This window comes from Mobula birostris, chromosome 5, assembly GCF_030028105.1.
Source record: "Mobula birostris isolate sMobBir1 chromosome 5, sMobBir1.hap1, whole genome shotgun sequence".
NCBI lineage: Eukaryota > Metazoa > Chordata > Chondrichthyes > Myliobatiformes > Myliobatidae > Mobula > Mobula birostris.
The window spans coordinates 58,875,350-58,895,301 of NC_092374.1; the positions used below are offsets into that span (position 1 = coordinate 58,875,350).

General features: G+C 43.1%; 1 protein-coding gene across 6 annotated transcripts in view; it reads left to right on the forward strand.

Annotated features, from left to right (window-relative positions):
* Positions 1–19,952, forward strand: part of tjp2a (tight junction protein 2a (zona occludens 2)) — a 152,651-nt gene that overhangs the window by 108,735 nt on the left and 23,964 nt on the right. For all 6 annotated transcript variants that reach the window (XM_072258087.1, XM_072258086.1, XM_072258089.1 and 3 more), the window contains exons 10-16: positions 654–732; positions 2,802–2,952; positions 4,494–4,602; positions 7,602–7,824; positions 11,152–11,336; positions 15,932–16,027; positions 16,135–16,214. In XM_072258087.1, coding sequence (XP_072114188.1) covers positions 654–732; positions 2,802–2,952; positions 4,494–4,602; positions 7,602–7,824; positions 11,152–11,336; positions 15,932–16,027; positions 16,135–16,214 — 923 coding nt within the window. The remainder of the gene's footprint in view (positions 1–653; positions 733–2,801; positions 2,953–4,493; positions 4,603–7,601; positions 7,825–11,151; positions 11,337–15,931; positions 16,028–16,134; positions 16,215–19,952) is intronic.

Here is a 19,952-nt window from a genome sequence, read left to right on the forward strand (position 1 = left end):
TTGAGTCCCTGAGAGCAGGCGGCAAAAGGGAGAAGCTCCCTGCCATAAACCTCCAAGGCACCGACAACTGCCGATGCATTGGAAGCAGCCGACCACAACTGACACTAAGTCCATCCGTCCGAAAACTTCGAGCCTCCGACCAGCCTCTCCAATACAGCCTCCCGAGTGCCATCCTCTGCCGAGCGCCTTCGACCTCGCCCCGGCTGCCGGAACAAGCAAAGCCGAGGATTCGGGGCCTTCTGCTCCGGAGATTCCGGTTACCACACAGTAGCAGCGACAGCGAAGCGGGCATTTCAGAAGTTTCTCCAGATGTTCCTCCGTACTCTCACGTCTGTCTCCATCAAATCAGAAATGTGCACGGTCCCCTACTTGACAGATTACAGATATCATTCACCAGAGGGGCCGCACACACTGTGTCGCGCCACCATCTTCTTCTCCTGTAAGATGCTCCTTTTAACAACTTTTAACAAGCTAGGTCTAAAAAAAATGTTAGTTCTTAAAGCATTTTGAGAGCTTGGAAGCATTCAAATAGTTTTCTAATATTTATGTAATGTTATGTAATGTCTTCAGAGTGATCGAGCTCTACAACACAGAAAGTATACCCTTCAGTCCAACTCAGCTTTGCCCAATTTTTCTCTCTCGTTTTTCTACAGTTTCCAAAGTTGAAGAACCAGTAGTAACGGCTCCAAAGAAATTTCTTCAACCAAGTCCAGAAGATCAAGAGATCTTTGGGTAAGTCAGGATACCCAAAAGGGTCGATGTAGAGACAAGAACTGTTTGTTTTTGGCCAGGATAACTTTTAAAAAATAGAGCAGGCATTTCAGTAGTGAATTTTTAACTTGTTTACAGGATGTTGACATCAGTGGAAAGATCAGTGTTTATTGGTTAGGTTTTGATAATCTAACACCTTGACCTGTTGTTGTCCATGTGGTGAAGTAACTTCCACAGGGCTACTGGGTAGAAGGTTCCAACAACTTGAACCAACAACAGTGATGCTGTTACCATGTCCTGTATGGCTTTATGCATTTGGTGGTGTTCTGATTGCCTGCTATCCTTGTCTTTCTAAGTATTTGAGGTTGTGGCCTGAGAAGTACTATTTGAAGAAGCCAGTGCATCATGTAAAGGATGCACACTGCAGCGACAGTTTGGAAAGTTAAGGCAAATTGCAATTGGGTGAGCTAAATTGCTAGTTGTAATTCTGAGATTGATGTCTGTATAACAAAGGTATAAAGGGATTTGGGATTTTAAAAACAATGTATATATTTAGGTCACATCAGCTCTGATCTCATTTATTGAACAACAGAATGGGGTCAAAGGACCAAATGTTCTCTGAAGCCTTAATGAAAGGAATAGCAACAATTCCCTTTTTAACCTTGACCTGGATCGACTGTAATTTGTTGATATTGAACAGAAGCTTCAGTTTAAATTTGGAATAGAAAGCATTCCATATCCATGGCTGTGTTACTCCTTCAAGTTGAAGGATAACTTTGGTTTTGACAAACATTTGGAAATGGAATGGTGGGGGTTATTTAAAATGTTTTTGTTAAATGACATTAAGATAAATATTGCCATACAGACACATTCCTCAGCAACGCCATTGGAAGTTGATTAGTTTAAAGAATCACTTTGAACAACTGGAGAGTGAAGTGTCATGAAGTCGTTCATCATGGAAACTGACCTTTTGGTCCATTGATGCTGTTCCAATTGTTAAGCACCCACTTAAATAAACTTACACTAGCCCCAGTTTATACTGTGTTTGAACACCAGAACCAAATATTACAGTGCAGGAGGCCATTGGGCCCATTCTGACTGCACCAACTCTTTGAAAGAGAGCGCTCTAATTCAGACTAGTGCTTTCCCATTGACTCAGTTCCATGTGTATCAATTTAAATGGGGAATTTATGAATATAGATTCTGATAAAAGCAAGGGTAGGTCATTCAGGCTGTTGAGTCTATTCCACTATTGAATTATGTTAATGCTTTGTCCACTTTATCTTATTACCTTAGTTCTGGGATCCAAAAATATCACTTGCAGAACAAAACTTCATTAATCCATTTGTTATTTTTGATAACCAGAGGGAATGATAATCTTTTTTTCAAAGTTTTGGTACAAAATGCATTAACATTCACATTGCAGGAGCGGAACATTACTTTGATCCAAATATAATTATTCTTATTCTTATTCTAATTCCATTCCCCACCTCCCATCCCTGACTGGCTGTATTACACGCAGTATAGGATCCCCAATGCCTTTGACCAGAAAATCCTACAAAAGATATTGGATTCAGCCCAGCAATCATGGGTAAAACCCTCCCAACCGTTGAGCACATCTACACGAGATGTTGCCGTAGAAAGGCAGCATTTATCATCAAAGATCCTTACCACAAAGACCACGCTCTTTTCTCACTGCCGTCATCGGGTAGAAGGTACAAGTGCCTCAGGAATCGCACCACCAGGTTCAAGCACAGTTACTACCCCTCAACCATCAGGCTGCTGAGCAAAAGGGGATAACTATGCTCATTTAAGGACTCAATTTAGGACTCTGTGGTATTGATGAGTGTTATATAGTTATTTCATGTTCGTTATTTATTGCTATATATTTATATCTTCATTTTCACAGCTTGCTTACAGTTACTGTTTTATAGATTTGCTAAGTATGCCTGCAGAAAAAGAATCTCAGGGTTGTATGTGGTGACATATATGTACTCAGATAATAAATTTTACTTTGAACTTTGGAAGGCGAGGCTGTTCAGAGTGGAATATGAAATATTTTAATGAATAATACATTCTGTTTTCTACAGCCCAGATACAAAAATGGTGCAGTTCAAGAAAGGTGATAGCGTTGGCCTCCGACTTGCTGGTGGCAACGATGTGGGGATCTTTGTGGCAGGAGTGCAGGAAGGTAGCCCGGCTGAGAATGAAGGGCTTGAGGAAGGAGATCAACTGCTGAAGGTAACTCCTCGAGGCACCTCACTTATTGACTCACCTCTGTACAAACTCCAGTTTCAGATTTACAGGTACAGGGCTGGGATAGAATGGTTCAAAACATCTTCAATATGGCATGCTCCCAATCAATTATGATATCCTTTCCACATTATATCTACGCTGTCCGCCCCACCTAACAAACACTGACTAGGAATTGGTGTGGGGGGTAGGAGGGAACAGAGACTTAGAATTAACCTGAGGGGCTCTGTTGTCTGAGAATAATTGCCTTTGGTTTAGTTGAAGTGAAGTTGGATGCACTGACACTTCAATGGAGAATGGGTGATTTGATTTGAGATTCACGTGTCACATTATTTCCAAGTTATCCTTTCCATTTCCATGTAGAACCTGGAAAAGATTTCTCCCAGTATTCTTTCATTTTATTCCCTGTTCATGTTGTTGCAAAGTCCAGTATGTTATCAAGTAATTCAAGCATCAAACTTGATAGCGTCTTGTAGTTTGAAGCTGTTATCATATCCATTGACAGATGTCCATCTGTTTCCCCCCCAAATAATGGAAGAGTTAACCAGATGTGGATCGAGAAGGACTTATTTGACGTGCCATATCAAACCTTGCTGCCTAGTAACCCCTGATTTAATCCTAGCCTAATCATGGGACAATTTACAATGGCCAATTAGTATATCTTTAGCCTGTGGAAGGGAACTGGAGAACCTAGAGAAAACCCACATGATCACGGGGAGAACGTGCAAACTCCTTACAGATAGTGGCAGGAATTGAAACCCGGTCACTGGACCTGCAGAGCGTTATGCTAACCACTAGGCTACTGTGCATAAATTGTTGGATTAGAACTCATTAAGTAGGTTAAATACTTACTTTTATTCTCGCATCTTCCCGCTTCCTTTCCAGTCCTAAAGAAGGATCTTGGCCCCAAACGTCAACTGTTTATTCATTTCTGTAGATGCTGCCTGACCTGCTGAGTTTCTTCAGCATTTTGTGTGTGTTGCTTTGTGTTAAATGCTGATTTGATTTAACTTTGAAAATTGCTTAAGTGTTAGTGTGAGTTTTGACATTAGAATTGTAGAACTTGTCTTGGCACCAGCCTTGTGATGATGGCTTTGATTCCATCATCACGTCATAGGAAAGATGAAGTACATGAGATGAGGGGCCAGGATGGGTAGCCAATTCAGATGGGTAGCGATTTAAGGAATTGGCTATAGGAGGAGTTGAGAGGGATGTTTCAAATTGTGATCTGGAAAGGTAGTGAAAGCAAGTGCAATAGGAACTTTTGAAAGAATTGAGTAAATACCTGAAAAGTACTGTGAAGAGCAGAGAGATCTTGGAAAGTATATAGTCTTGCACTTGGCAGAATGGACTCTTCAGTGTTACATAATTCCACAAACACAGAGTGGAAGATGGTTAAAGGGTTACTTCTGATTTTTGTTCGATGCAACCTATTTGCCTGAAGAAAAATAAAAATAATGCTTCCCTGCAGTGTGCTCACCTCCATTTTATGAATGGGTGATAACTAAGTTGTTTGTATATCCCACCAGATAAACTACATGGATTTCCGTAGTATTGTACGTGAAGAAGCTGTTCTATATCTTTTAGAAATTCCGAAGGGCGAAGATGTGACCATCCTTGCTCAGAGCAAGTATGACGGTATGTAATTTAAACTAAGCCACTAAACACTAAACTGAGTTGATAAACCCTTATTAGGTGAATCCACGAGGATTCTTTATATTGTGTATTCTACTGCAAATGGTTCAGACTGAAGCCAAAAATTGCGATTGCTGCTCATTGTTCTAGGTCAATACCTGGAAATATTGACTGCTTCCCCTCCAGATTTGCTGTGTGACCTGAGTATTTCCGGCATTTTCTATTTTTGTTGGGTCTAGGCTGATTGGCTCCATTCTCTACCAGTCAAAGGGAGTTCGGTAATGAAATCCTTTGGTTTCTCTTAAAGTTGTGTAAAGTTATTACAAGATGCAACTTTAAGTTCGTCAGCCTAATCTCTCTGCTTCTTTTGATTATTTGATAACTGACAACCTGTGACAAGCTGATGAATGACAGCACAGTTACCATAAACACAAGAGATTCTGTGAATGCTGCAAATCTTGAGCAACACATACAAGGTGCTGGAGGAACTCAGCAGGTCGGGCTAAGACCCTTCATTGGGGCTGGAAAAGAAGGGGAAAGATGCCAGAATAAAAATAAATCCTTAACTTCATCAGAATGTGGCCTTTGCATGTATAAACCATGTCAGTATTGTAGAATGATGGTAGTAAGTGGATGTACTTCCTCTGTCACTGGAGACATTTTTTCCAATGAAAAGTGTGGGTCTTGTGGATATTGTTTCTGGTCCACTATCCACTGTTTTGGTGTGCTTTTAGAACCAGATATAATTTGGATTGGATTTATTGTGCACACAAACTGAATTGCAATTTGGCACTTAATCCAAGAGTAGGGCAACACTCACAACTCGCTGGAGGAACTCAGCAGGTCGGGCAGCATCCGTGGAAACGATCAGTCAACATTTTGGGCCGGAACATTGACTGTTTGTTTCCACGGATGCTGCCCGACCTGCTGAGTTCCTTCAGCATGTTGTGAGTGTTGCTTTGACTCCAGCATCTACAGAGTATTTTGTGTTTCCAAGAGTAGGGTAGATGTCTGTCAAATGCTCAGACTTGTATTCAGTCAGCCAGTCTCTGCATCAAGAGTGTTTCAAGGTGATGAAACTGCAGGAGGGGTCCCTGCAACTGAAACTTGGTGGGTTTGAGAATCTGATTTCCTTTTGGACAATAACAGAAGACGGTGGGTTTGAGAATCTGATTTGTTGTTGGACATTAGCTGGAGTTGGTGGGTTTTAGAACCTGATTTACTTTTGGACACTAACAGTAGATGGTGAGTTAGAATCTGATTTGCTGTTGGGTATTAACAGGAGTCAGTGGGTTTGAGAATCTGATTTGCTGTTGGACATTAGCTGGAGTCAGTGGACTTTGAAGACATGAAGGGGAGAGGGTAGGATTGGCAGTGGGATGGGGTAAGAAGGAAAAGACTGGTGGGTTGGGCTGTTAATGGGGTGGATTGTGGGAAGTGAATGGTGGTTATAGCAGGGTGATAGGTTGGTGGAAGAACTGGTTGGGGTGATGGTCTTGTAGAGAGGGTAAGGGGAGACTACCTTTTAAAAAAAAAAAAGTTTGGTACCCTCGTCGATACTAAACATCATTAATACTGGAGCAAGAATTGAGCATTGATTCTCCAAAAACCTCCTGCCATCTACAAGGCATAAGTTGGAAATATGTTGCAGTCTTTCCTATTTGCCAGGGAAAGTGTAGTTGAGCGAGGTGTAAGAGTTTAACATTGTCCTAGGACAAAGCATATTATTTAATTAATACAGTGTCGACCACCCTAACCTTCCTTCCTTTCAGCAACCTCACTTTAGCTGCAGCATGTGCTGTGCACAAAATGCATTCCAGTTAGTTGCCTAGGCTATTCGGCCAGCGTACCTCAAACTTGAAGCCTCAGCTACCAGTGACAAGGGCAGAGGGTTGTGGTGCACCAGCGCCAAAGGTTCTCCTTGTCGGCAGCTCCATCATTCCAACAGAGCATTTTTAAATACTTTTAACTTGAATTCCCATAGGTTCTCTGCTTAATGCAACCAGATTTGTCCTATTTCTTAAAATTTTAATGTACTTGGTCTTTCATTGGTTTCTGTTCTTCTCAAAATGGAAATGTATTGCTTGAAAGATAATCCCTAATTAAAACGAGCTGTAGAGGATTGTGTTGCTAAAGACTAGTAGAACTCGGTCTGTAGATGGACCTGGATTATTGATGGCTGCCTGTCCGGCTGATAAGCTGGTTTGTACCCATCCTTCATGGAAAATAATGTCAACCTCTTAGACATTGTGTTCAACTGCTTGTGCATCTAATTTTAGCCAATAGGATAAGAGATGGTCTTTTGCTGGACCTGATTTTTCAGAAAGTTAACAGTTGATTGGTAGATTCGCTTATCGTAGTTGCATGTACTGAGGGAAAGTGAAAAATTTAGTTTTGCATACCACCTATACAGATCGTTTAATCATATCAGTACATTGAGATAGCACGAGGGCAAATAACTGAATACAGAAAAAATTGTTACAGAGAAAGTGCAAGCAGACTGTAAGGTGCAAAACCGTGAAGCAGTAGATTAAGGTTAAGAATCAATCTTAATCATACAGCAGTTATTGTCTTGTAGGTAACAATAGTCTTATCACAGCAGGACACGTGCTGTCCTTAATCCTGGCAAGTACTTTCAAGTTTTTGTATCTTCTGCCGCTGGGGAGGTGGAGAAATGAAAATGGGGTGGGTGGGGCCCTTGATTATGTAGGCTGATTCATTGAGGCAGTGAAGTTTAGACAGAGTTCATGGAGGGGAGGCTGTGGTATGATAGCACTTGTGTTTCCCAGAGTTTTAATTATCAAATTGAAGGCAGTGGAAATTCTAAAATTAATTCTGGCAGCAGATGAAGTAGAATTCTGGAAGTGTTATCCATATATAAATGTTGTTTAGTTCTCTGCACTCTTGTATTGCAACAGTACAAGTCAGTACTGAAAATGGATGGTCAAATGCCATTAACATTAGTCCCTTCCTAATGCTTTTTTTTTCCTTCTCTTCACTAGTGTACAAAGATATAATTAACTCTGGCCGTGGCGATTCATTCTTCATTAGGACTCACTTTGAGTACGAAAAAGAGACTCCACAGAGTTTGAATTTTACCAGGGGTGAAGTCTTTAAAGTCTTGGACACCCTATACAATGGAAAACTGGGAAATTGGTTAGCAGTGAGAATTGGCCCTGACAACATCAAACACCTGGAGAAAGGAATCATTCCAAATAAAAGCAGGTGAATTCTGAAATTCCACAAATGGTTCATATAAGTAGAAGTAAACCATAGGAAATGGGTAATTTAGTTCCTAGAACTTGCTTCACTGTTTACTAAAGTCATATCTGATCTTCTACGTCAACATCACAGCACTGTATCTGTAGGGCAGCCAGAAACTCGTCAATCTGTGTCTTAAACATACTCAACTGAGCATTTATATTTCTCTTGAGGAAAGCATCTTCCCAATCTATGTGTAGGTGATGGAAATTAAGGAATCTGGGAAGTGGAGACAGATTAGCTCTGCAATTAAGAATGCCTGCATATCCGCATAAAGTACCAATATCCACACGTCTTGGAGACGAGCTGGAAAGAGGGATTAAACTTCGATGGCTTTGCCTTAGCGCAGAGCAAGACGTCCTATTTTCTTTGTTCAATGGTTCTGAGCATGAGGATTGGAGAGCATCAGAAGCTGAAGAGCAGGAGAGTATTTGTAAAGGGGGCAGAATTGATATACACACTTATTTGTATTCCATAGGGAAAATCAGAATGGAATCCACCTACAACTGTCAAATATGACCTTTTTGGGTTCAAGATAAATTTGGTCAGTTTGAACAAAGGGCTACTTACTTAGTCTGAGTATTTATTTATAAATCTCTACTATAGACAACAACACACACAACATGCTGTGTGTGTTAGTTGGATTTCCAGCATCTGCACATTTTCTGTTGTCTGTCGTAAGCAGCTGTATAAGATGCTGATTGATCATCCAGCTTTTCTTGGAAACTAGTCATATGATGCAATTACATTTTCCTCCCTGCTTTCTGTCTGACTTTAACGCAGAGTCTGCAAAGTTTAATAATAGGTGGTTCACTTGGGTTTGGTAATTCAAAGCCCAAGGTGTAGATGACACATTCCATTTTGCGTCAATTTAACACAGCAGGCATTTGATGCACTTTGCAGATGCTTTTGTCTTTTTCAATGGCATTCAATGTTTATGTTAGTTCATTTCCACTTGTGGCTTGTATTCAAATATCTCTGTAGCCTCATCCCTCTGTAACTCTGGAATCTCTATAGGGCTTGTAGCTGTCGACAGTCTGTGCTTCACCATTTCCGCTAGCTGGTCACAGCCCTCCTGCACTGGTGGCTATCTCTTTAGCTCCCTGAACCTCTTGGTCTCACATCTTTTGAAGATTCTCTTAAAACCTACCTAAGAGTCCAAGCTTTTGGTTTCCTATCCTAATTATCAGCTTTTTTCCCCTGGGATGTTTCTCACGAGTCAGAATTTGACATTTGAACTGCATAGTGAATTACTGAGGCTTGTGAACAATCTTAAAAAGAAGGATCAATAGTTCCTCAGTGGTCATAAGTTTTCTATCTAACCCCACTAGCACTAAAATTAGCCTAATTCTACTGCCCATTACCAGGTCATGACCATATATACATCTAAGTACTATTTAAATGAGGTGAGCATTTCTGCTTGCACCACAGTTAGTTCCAGAACCCCGCCAAATGTTGATTCCTTAGAGGGAGGGGGTCGCAACTTTTATTATGCAGTGGACCTTCACCATCCAGGCTGGAAACCCCTTCTCTTAGGGAAATGGATTCTTATTTATTCCATGTAGGCCCGCTGCAATTTTATACACCTCAGTTAAGCCTTCTCTAAAGCAAACAACTATTTCCTCATGGCTACAGAACTGAAGAAGTGAAGCTCAAAAATTAGTGCAAGTGTTCCTGTTGATGATGTTCAGAGGAGCATTACTCAGTCACTGCACAGTGATACTCCCTCATTCATAATTTGTTTCCAAAGAAACTAGCTGATATATACTGTTCTACCACAACCTTGCTGCTCTTCCGTTCCATGCCGTTAACTAATAATGGAAAGCATCCTGTATATATTTTTAGTCACTTTTGATCCATCCTGCTTCATATATTTCTCCAGGAACATGTACCTCAAGCTCACCCCTGTTCCTCCTCACCTTCCTGGCCCCCCTCTCATTTATTGTGTAATCCCATGCTTTGTTGATCCAAAGTGTGTTACTTTGCATTTCACTGGATTGAATTCCATTTGCCAAAAGATCATAGGTTTGTTAATGAGTTGGTGACACAAAGACAATTCCACAACTTCGTGCCCAGTTACGTCTTGTGATGGAGTGAATGAAACCAAGGATATAAGGCCAGAAGACATAGGAGCAGAATTAGGCCATTTGATCCATCGAGTCTGCTCCACTATTCAATGAGGGCTGATAATTTTTTTTCCCTCCTCAGCCCCTCTCCCAGGCGTTCTCCCCTTAACCTTTGATGCCATGTCTAATCGAGAACCTGTCAAGCTTTACCTTAAATACACCCAACTACCTGGCCTCCACAGCTGCCTCTGGTAATAAATTCCTCAAATTCACCACTCTTTGCCTAAAGAAATTTCTTCACATCTCTGTTTTAAATGGACACCCCTCTATTCTGAGGCTGTGCCCTCTTGTCCACCAGGACACCATCATGGGAAACATCCTTTCCACATCTACTCTTTCTAGGCTTACAACATTCGAAAAGTTTCAGTGAGATTCCCCCCCACCCCTCATCCTTCTAAATTCCAGTGAGTACAGACCCAGAGCTATCCAAACGTTCCTCATATGATAACCCTTTCATTCCCAGAATCATCCTTGTGAACCTCCACTGAACTCCTCTCCAATGCCAGCACATCTTTTCTTAGATGAAGAGCCCAAAGCTGTTCACAATAGTCAAGGTGAGGCCTCACCAGTTCCTTATAAAGCCTCAACATCACATCCCTGCTCTCGAATACTAACATTGCATTTGCCTTCCTCACCACTGACTCAACCTGCAAGTTAACCTTTAGGTCGTTCTGCACAAGGATGCCCAAGTCCCTTTGCATCTCAGATTTGTGGATTTTCCCCATTTAGAAAATAGTTTGCACATTTATTTCTACTACCAAAGTGTTTGACCATGCATCTTCCAACCTGTACATAGGGGACTAGCACTGAAGGAGTGTAGAGATCATGAACTATATTTCAGCACTGGAAGAGGTTACAGATATGATTGCAAAAAAAAAATCTTTGATTTAAAATCTCTGATCCACTGCTTTTTGTTTAAATTGGAGGCTAGGAGGCTGCATTTTTGCATTGCCACAGAAATTAAATCTCACAGGAAAGATACTTGTGATGAATGTCGAGGTTTTGCTCACTACTGAAGGGTTAAGGTCAATTCTTGGGCTTAGCATTTTGTGTGTATTGCTTAGTTAATTTTGTTGCCAGTTGAAGAGTGGTCACATAGCACTACTAGATTACTGTGTTCCGTCTAGCTAATGAATTAATAATTTTTTTTCTAATACCCTGCTAGAGCTGAGCAAATGGCCAATGTGCAGAATGTCCAGAAGGCAGCTTCAAGTGACCGAGGGGATTTTTGGAGGTCACGAGGTCAACGGGCGGCAATGAAAAAGAACCTTCGAAAGAGTCGCGAGGACCTCACAGCAGTGCCAGTTACCACCAGGTTCCCAGCGTACGAGAAGGTTGTTCTTCGGGAAGGCAAGAGTCATCTTTTGTATTACTCAGATGCCTTTCTATGTTAAATTCTTGTTGCTGACATACTTGGTTGACTGAATACTTACCCACCCCACAATTACAGAAATGAGCTATAACAAATCATCTGCTAGAGAAAATCAATGTTTAAACAATTTTTGAATTGGCATAAGTAACAATCCCTGTTGATAAAAATGTATGCAACACACATCAAAGTTGCTGGTGAACGCAGCAGGCCAGGCAGCATCTGTAGGAAGAGGTGCAGTCGACGTTTCAGGCCGAGACCCTTCGTCAGGACTAACTGAAGGAAGAGTGAGTAAGGGATTTGAAAGTTGGAGGGGGAGGGGGAGATCCAAAATGATAGGAGAAGACAGGAGGGGGAGGGATAGAGCCAAGAGCTGGACAGGTGATAGGCAAAAGGGGATACGAGAGGATATTGGGACAGGAGGTCCGGGAAGAAAGACAAGGGTGGGGGGGGGGGGGACCCAGAGGATGGGCAAGAGGTATATTCAGAGGGACAGAGGGAGAAAAAGAGTGAGAGAAAGAATGTGTGCATAAAAATAACTAACAGATGGGGTACGAGGGGGAGGTGGGGCCTTAGCGGAAGTTAGAGAAGTCGATGTTCATGCCATCAGGTTGGAGGCTACCCAGACGGAATATAAGGTGTTGTTCCTCCAACCTGAGTGTGGCTTCATCTTTACAGTAGAGGAGGCCGTGGATAGACATGTCAGAATGGGAATGGGATGTGGAATTAAAATGTGTGGCCACTGGGAGATCCTGCTTTCTCTGGCGGACCGAGCGTAGATGTTCAGCAAAGCGGTCTCCCAGTCGTGTCGGGTCTCGCCAATATATAAAAGGCCACATCGGGAGCACCGGACGCAGTATATCACCCCAGTCGACTCACAGGTGAAGTGTTGCCTCACCTGGAAGGACTGTTTGGGGCCCTGAATGGTGGTAAGGGAGGAAGTGTAAGGGCATGTGTAGCACTTGTTCCGCTTACACGGATAAGTGCCAGGAGGGAGATCAGTGGGGAGGGATGGGGGGGACGAATGGACAAGGGAGTTGCGTAGGGAGCGATCCCTGCGGAGTGCAGAGAGAGGGGGGAGGGAAAGATGTGCTTAGTGGTGGGATCCCGTTGGAGGTGGCGGAAGTTACGGAGAATAATATGTTGGACCTGGAGGCTGGTGGGGTGGTAGGTGAGGACCAGGGGAACCCTATTCCTAGTGGGGTGGTGGGAGGATGGAGTGAGAGCAGGTGTACGTGAAATGGGGGAGATGCGTTTAAGAGCAGAGTTGATAGTGGAGGAAGGGAAGCCCCTTTCTTTAAAAAAGGAAGACATCTCCCTCGTCCTAGAATGAAAAGCCTCATCCTGAGAGCAGATGCGGCGGAGACGGAGGAATTGCAAGAAGGGGGTGGCATTTTTGCAAGAGACAGGGTGAGAAGAGGAACAGTCCAGATAGCTGTGAGAGTCAGTAGGCTTATAGTAGACATCAGTGAATAAGCTGTCTCCAGAGACAGAGACAGAAAGATCTAGAAAAGGGAGGGAGGTGTCGGAAATGGACCAGGTAAACTTGAGGGCAGGGTGAAAGTTGGAGGCAAAGTTAATGAAGTCAATGAGTTCTGCATGCGTGCAGGAAGCAGCGCCAATGCAGTCGTCGATGTAGCGAAGGAAAAGTGGGGGACAGATACCAGAACAGGCACGGAACATAGATTGTTCCACAAACCCAACAAAAAGGCAGGCGTAGCTAGGACCCATACGGGTGACAAAGGAGAAATTATTAAGAGTAAGGACTAATTCCGCTAGACGGAGCAGAGTGGTGGTAGAGGGGAACTGATTAGGTCTGGAATCCAAAAAGAAGCATAGAGCTTTGAGACCTTCCTGATGGGGGATGGAAGTATATAAGGACTGGACACCCATGGTGAAAATAAAGCGGTGGGGGCCAGGGAACTTAAAATCATCAAAGTTTAAGAGCGTGAGAAGTGTCACGAACATAGGTAGGAAGGGATTGAACAAGGGGGGATAAAACTGTGTCGAGGTATGCAGAAACGAGTTTGGTGGGGCAGGAGCAAGCTGAGACAATAGGTCGGCCAGGACAGGCAGGTTTGTGGATCTTGGGTAGGAGGTAGAAACGAGAAGTGCGAGGTGAGGGAACTATAAGGTTGGTAACAGTGGATGGGAGATCCTCTGAGCGGATAAAGTCGGTGATGGTTTGGGAGACAATGGCCTGGTGCTCCTTAGTGGGGTCACGATCGAGGGGTAAATAAGAGGAGGTATCCGCGAGTTGTCGCTGTGCCTCGGCAAGGTAGAGGTCAGTACGCCAGACTACAACAGCACCCCCCTTATCGGCGGGTTTAATAATAAGGTTAGGATTAGTGCGGAGGGAGTGGAGAGCAGAGCGTTCGGAAGGAGTGAGGTTGGAATGGGGACAAGGTGCGGTGAAGTCGAGACGGTTGATGTCCCGTCGGCAATTAGCGATAAAGAGATCCAGAGCAGGCAGAAGACCAGAGCGGGGTGTCCATGAAGAAGAGGAGGGTTGAAGACGGGAGAAGGGGTCATCGGTGGGGGTGGAAGAGTCCTTGCCGAAGAAGTAGGCTCAGAGACGGAGACGGCGGAAGAAAAGTTCCGCATCATGGCGAACACGGAACTCGCTGAGGTGTGGGTGAAGGGGGACAAACGTGAGGCCTTTACTGAGAACAGAGCGTTCTGCCTCCGACAGTTGAAGGTCGGAGGGGATGGTAAAGACCCGGCACGGATGAGGGCTGGGATCAGGGGGGGGGGGGGGGGCGGGGGCTGGGTGTGTCAATGGTGAGGGACGGGTTGAGGAAGATGGGGCTACGGAGTGGTGGTGGGGGAAGGGGAGATGGGAGTCACAACAGTGGCACATAAAGACCCGGCCTGGAGTTCAAGGCTGGCGTCGCAGTTGGTGGTTGCGCAATCGCTGTGAAGGTGTCCATGGTCGTTGCTGGAGTCCGGGTTTTGAATATGCCCTGAGGTGTTGGAGCCAGCGAGATCAGTGGCAGGGGCCGCAATCTGAAGTTCATGCCTGCTAGCGTCGGGGCCAGCAGGCTCTGGAGTCCGTAGATGTAGGATCTTGCGATCTTTGCCTAACATGACAAAGTCAAAAAAACGGCAATTGCAGGCGTGAATCCATCGGAGGATGAAATAACGGGTAGGACCATTACAGACGGCGAAGAAAGTGTCCCGAAGGTGTGGAAGGGTCTGGGATAGGGACACCAAGTACCTCCTCATGGCGGAGAGAGTCGCCTTCAGAGCTTGACGGGAGAGGCAAAGAGAGGCAGAGTCAATAAAATGTGAGTACCTGGGATCCTCAGAAGGACGGGAGAAGCGGCGAGAGGCAGAGTCAATAAAATGTGAGTACCTGGGATCCTCAGAAGGGACGGGAGAAGCGGCGAGAGGCAGAGTCAATAATTGTATAAAAATGTATACAATGTAAAATGTATAAAATGTAAACAATAAAAATGTATACATTGTTAACACCTTTCTACATATAAATGAATGAAAAGGAAATCTAGTAACTGTGTTAGCACCTAAATCTCTTGAGCAACATCCCAAGACCTTTCATGCCGTTGAAGTGGTATTGAACTGTAGTCTCTATTATAATGCAAGAGACACTTCAGCAGATTTGGGGACAGCAAACTCCAACAAATAACAGTGACTAAATAATTTGCTTCTCTGATTTTAATCAAGGGGTAAATGTTGGCCAGGGTACTTGGGGAGGGGGGCAAGGTGGACTGGTAAAGAACTTGCTTGAATAAGGTGTTATCACCTGTCAGGACCATAATATCTTGGGGCTTGGTTGGAATGTTCTCTGCTGTTGCAATCAGAAGTTCATGGGCTCAAAACCAATTTCAGAGACTTGAGCACAAAATCTCAACTGAGGCTCGAGCAGTACTCTAAATGCTACACAGTCAGTAGGAAGTTAAACAGCTACCCATCTGAAATTGCAGACTATGCCCTGGACATTATTTCAAAATAGATAGGAAGGGCAGAAGGTGACTTCCTCTTGAGTAATTAAAAATTGGGTACAAAAAACATTACCAAAATAGATCATGTTGTTATGTTGCTTGTGAGCACAATTTGGCCACCATATTTTTCTGCCTTCTGGATGTCTGAAGTTAATTTTTTTGTGAAAGCAGATATTTTTGTTTTTTATTTAAATGATCAGAGAAGAGTTTTCGAGCCACACCACCCAATAATCCCCTGATTTAATCTGAGCCTAATCACGGGACAATTTACAATGACCAATTGACCTACCAACTGGTACGTCTTTGGTCTGTGAGAGGAAACCAGAGCACCCAGAGGCAACCCACGCGGTCACAGGAAGAACGTACAGACCCCTCACAGCTAGTGGCAGGACTTGAACCCAGGTCACTTGTACTGTAAAGGGTTGTGCTAACCATTACTGGTTCTGATATTTATTCAGTGGTGCTATGGAGACCTAAGCCTCTCACTATCGAATTACTGTGGAAGAAATTTTAACTTAAAGTATATTTGTTGTCAGGGACCTTCTACTTCCATGTAGTTCTGCACACTCCAATACCATACTTGATATTCATTTACCCCTCTTTGCTGTCTTTAGCTGGCTTTATGCGGCCTGTGGTGCTCTTTGGGCCTATCGCTGAAATAGCTACAGAGAAGCTGGCAACAGAGTTACCAGATACCTACAAAATTGCCAGTAAGTAAGCCGTGAAACACAGCTGTTTTAACAGAAGACTGTATGAATCTTCAGGTGCTTACGTTAGAAGCTAAAAGCACTCAGCCATGTATAAATTGTTATTCCAGAAACGGAACCCAGAGATGCGGGCTCCGAAAGGGCATCTGGTGTGGTTCGATTGAACACAGTCAGACAGATCATTGAAGAGGTAAGAATAATTCAGGCAATGACTTAATTTTCAACAATCTTTCAACATTCTAAAATGTCCCAAGGTATTCATCAGGCTAGTTGCAAAACAAGTAACACACACAAAATGCTGGAAGAACTCGTCAGGCAGCATCAATGGAAATGAATGAACAATTGACCAAGACCATTCGTTAGGACTGGAAATGAAGGAGGAAGGAAGACACCAGAGTTGAAAGGTCGGGTGGAAGGCGAGGAAGACTAGAAGGTCATAGGTGAAGCCTGGTGGGTGGGGTAGGTAAAGGGTTGGAGAAGAAGGAATCTGGGAGAAGAGAGTGGACCTTGGGAGGAGGGGAAGAAAGAGGGGCATCAGGTGGAGGTGATAGGCAGGTGTGGGAATGGGGTAAGAGGCCAGAGTGGGGAAATGAAGAGGGAAGAGTGAAGGGAAATATCACTGGAAGTTGGAGAAATTGATGTTCGTGCCATCGTGTTGGAGGCTACCTGGGTGGAAAATGTGGTGTTATACTCATGGTATAAGAAGGCTGACATGTTGGAGTGGGACTGGAGATAGGAATTATAATGGTTGGCCACCAGGAAATTCCGCTTTTGCCAGATGGAGTAGAGGTGCTCAACAAAGCGATCACTTTGGGTCTCACCAATGTCGAGGCCAAACAGAAGACCGTTAACCTGGCCAGGTAAGGAGGGGGTAGAACATGTGACCTACTGCACAGTCAGGTTTTTGGGTTTGAGGGGATAGAAAAAGAATTCCAGATCTTCACAACGTTAGCAACTGATACCAAGCAACCAAAATGGACCAAAGAAAATGGGCACAAATCACAAAGCTAGAGATCGAGTAGCACAGATGAAAGCTGTATGGCTAGAGGTGTCTGCAGAGACTAGATGTAACCATGTAACAATTACAGCACGGAAACAGGCCATCTCAGCCCTTCTAGTCCGTGCCAAACTCTTACTCTCACCTAGTCCCACCAACCTGCACTCTGCCCATAACCCTCCATTCCTTTCCTGTCCATATATCTATCCAAGTTAACTTTAAATGACAACATCGAACCTGCCTCAACCACTTCTGCTGGAAGCTCGTTCCACACAGCTACCACTCTCTGAGTAAAGAAGTTCCCCCTCATGTTACCCCTAAACTTTTGCCCTTTAACTCTCAACTCATGTCCTCTTGTTTGAATCTCCCCCACTCTCAATGGAAAAAACCTATCCACGTCAACTCTATCTATCCCCCTCATAATTTTAAATACCTCTGTCAAGTCCCCCCTCAATCTTCTACGTTCCAGAGAATAAAGACCCAACATGTTCAACCTTTCTCTGTAACTCAGGTGATGAAACCCAGGTAACATTCCAGTAAATCTTCTCTGTACTCTCTCTATTTTGTTGACATCTTTCCTATAAATCGGTAACCAGAACTGTACACAATATTCCAAATTTGGCCTGACCAATGCCTTGTACAATTTCAACATTACATCCCAATTCCTCTACTCAATGCTCTGATTTATAAAGGCCAGCATACCAAAAGCTTTCTTCACCACCCTATCCACATGAGATTCCACCTTCAGGGAACTATGCACCATTATTCTTAGATCCCTCTGTTCTACTGCATTCTTCAACGCCCTACCATTTACCATGTATGTCCTATTTTGATTAGTCCAACTAAAACGTAGCACCTCACATTTATCAACATTAAACTCCATCTGCCATCTTTCTGCCCACTCTTCTAACTGGCCTAAATCTTTCTACAAGCTTTGAAAACCTACTTCATTATCCACAACTCCACCTATCATAGTATCATCTGCATAATTACTCATCCAATTTACCACCCCATCATCCAGATCATTAATGTATATGACAAATAACACTGGACCCAGTACAGATCCCTGAGGCACACCACTAGTCACCGGCCTCCAATCTGACAAACAGTTATCCACCACCACTCTCTGGTGTCTTCCATCCAGCCACTGCTGAATCCATTTTACTACTTCAATATTAATACCTAACGATTGAACCTTCCTAACCAAACTTCCGTGTGGGACCTGTCAAAGGCCTTACTGAAGTCCATATAGACAACATCCACGCTTTACACTCGTCAACTTTCCTAGTAACCTCTTTAAAAAATTCAATAAGATTTGTCGAACATGACCTTCCATGCACAAATCCATGTTGACTGTTCCTAATCAGACACTGTCTATCCAGATAATTATATATACCATCTCTAAGAATACTTTCCATCAATTTACCCACCATTGGCATCAAATTCGCAGGCTGATAATTGCTAGGTTTACTCTTAGAACCCTTTTTAAACAATGGAACAACATGAGCAATACGCCAATCTTCCAGCAGCATCCCCGTTTCTAATGACAGTTGAAATATTTCTGTCAGAGCCCCTGCTATTTCCACACGAACTTCCCTCAAGTTCCTAGGGAATATCCTGTCAGGACCCAGAGACTTATCCACTTTTATATTCCTTAAAAGCTCCAGTACTTCCTCTTCTTTAATCATCATAATTTCCATAACTTCCCTACCTGTTTCCCTTATCTTACACAATTCAATATCCTTCTCCTTAGTGAATACCGAGAAAAGAAATTGTTCAGAATCTCCCCCATCTCTCTTGGCTCCACACATAGCTGTCCACTCTGATTCTCTAAGGGATCAATTTTATCCCTCACTATCCTTTTGCTATTAATATAATGGTAGAAACCCTTGGGATTTATTTTCACCTTACTTGCCAAAGCAACCCCATATCTCTTTTAGCTTTCCTAATTTCTTTCTTAAGTTTCTGTTTACATTCTTTATATTCCTCGAGCACCTCATTTACTCCATGCTGCCTATATTTATTGTAGATATCTCTCTTTTTCCGAACCAAGTTTCCAATATCCCTTGAAAACCATGGCTCTTTCAAACTTTTAACCTTTCCTTTCAACCTAACAGGAGCATAAAGATTCTGTACTCTCAAAATTTCACCTTTAAATGACCTCCATTTCTCTATTACATTCCTCAGTGGTGGACTAAAACACTCACCTAGGTTCTTGTATTCCAGTAACTGGACTGGGATGTGAGCCAACGACTTTGGACTCAAAGGCAAAACTGCACCCACTGAGTCGCATCTGAAATTAGAAATGGTTTTTCTAGCTTGGGGATAATGAAGAGGGAGGACAAGGATTAATTAGATTGTGCTGAGAGGCTGGCCTATTTTACAGTCCTGAAGGGGCCTTCAAGTTCGATTCTATGTAGCCCAGGAAGTGGAATTTTGTGTTCTAGGAGGGTTCAAGTCAACACTCTAGATTGATTTAGTGGAACAGTTGTCACCTTGTACTTGCTAGTGCAACTTCTGCTTTAGCTAATGAATAAAAGGTACAGACCTAGCTCTAAATTGTAGATTTATGCTGAAATTTTTCACTAGGATACCACACCAGTATTGGCAAGAATTTGCATCCTTTTACTCTTTAGTATTATTATGTTTGGCACTAAAATAACTAGCTTCTTTGAAAATATATTAAGAATTCCACAATCTGGACATAGTGCCTGAAACTAGGGATCAATTGCGAATGTGAAAAACTGAAGTGGTTAACATTTTTGTTAGGCAAAAGATATTAAAGATTATCAAACCCAGGCAGGTAGCATGAGCTCAGGTAGAGTGCCTTGAAAGAGTATTCAGCCCCCACAACTATTTTCACATTTTAGCACCTCATTTTCTAAATTTTAGGGTTTTTTGAGCTAATCATCATGTTGAGTGAAAGAAAAT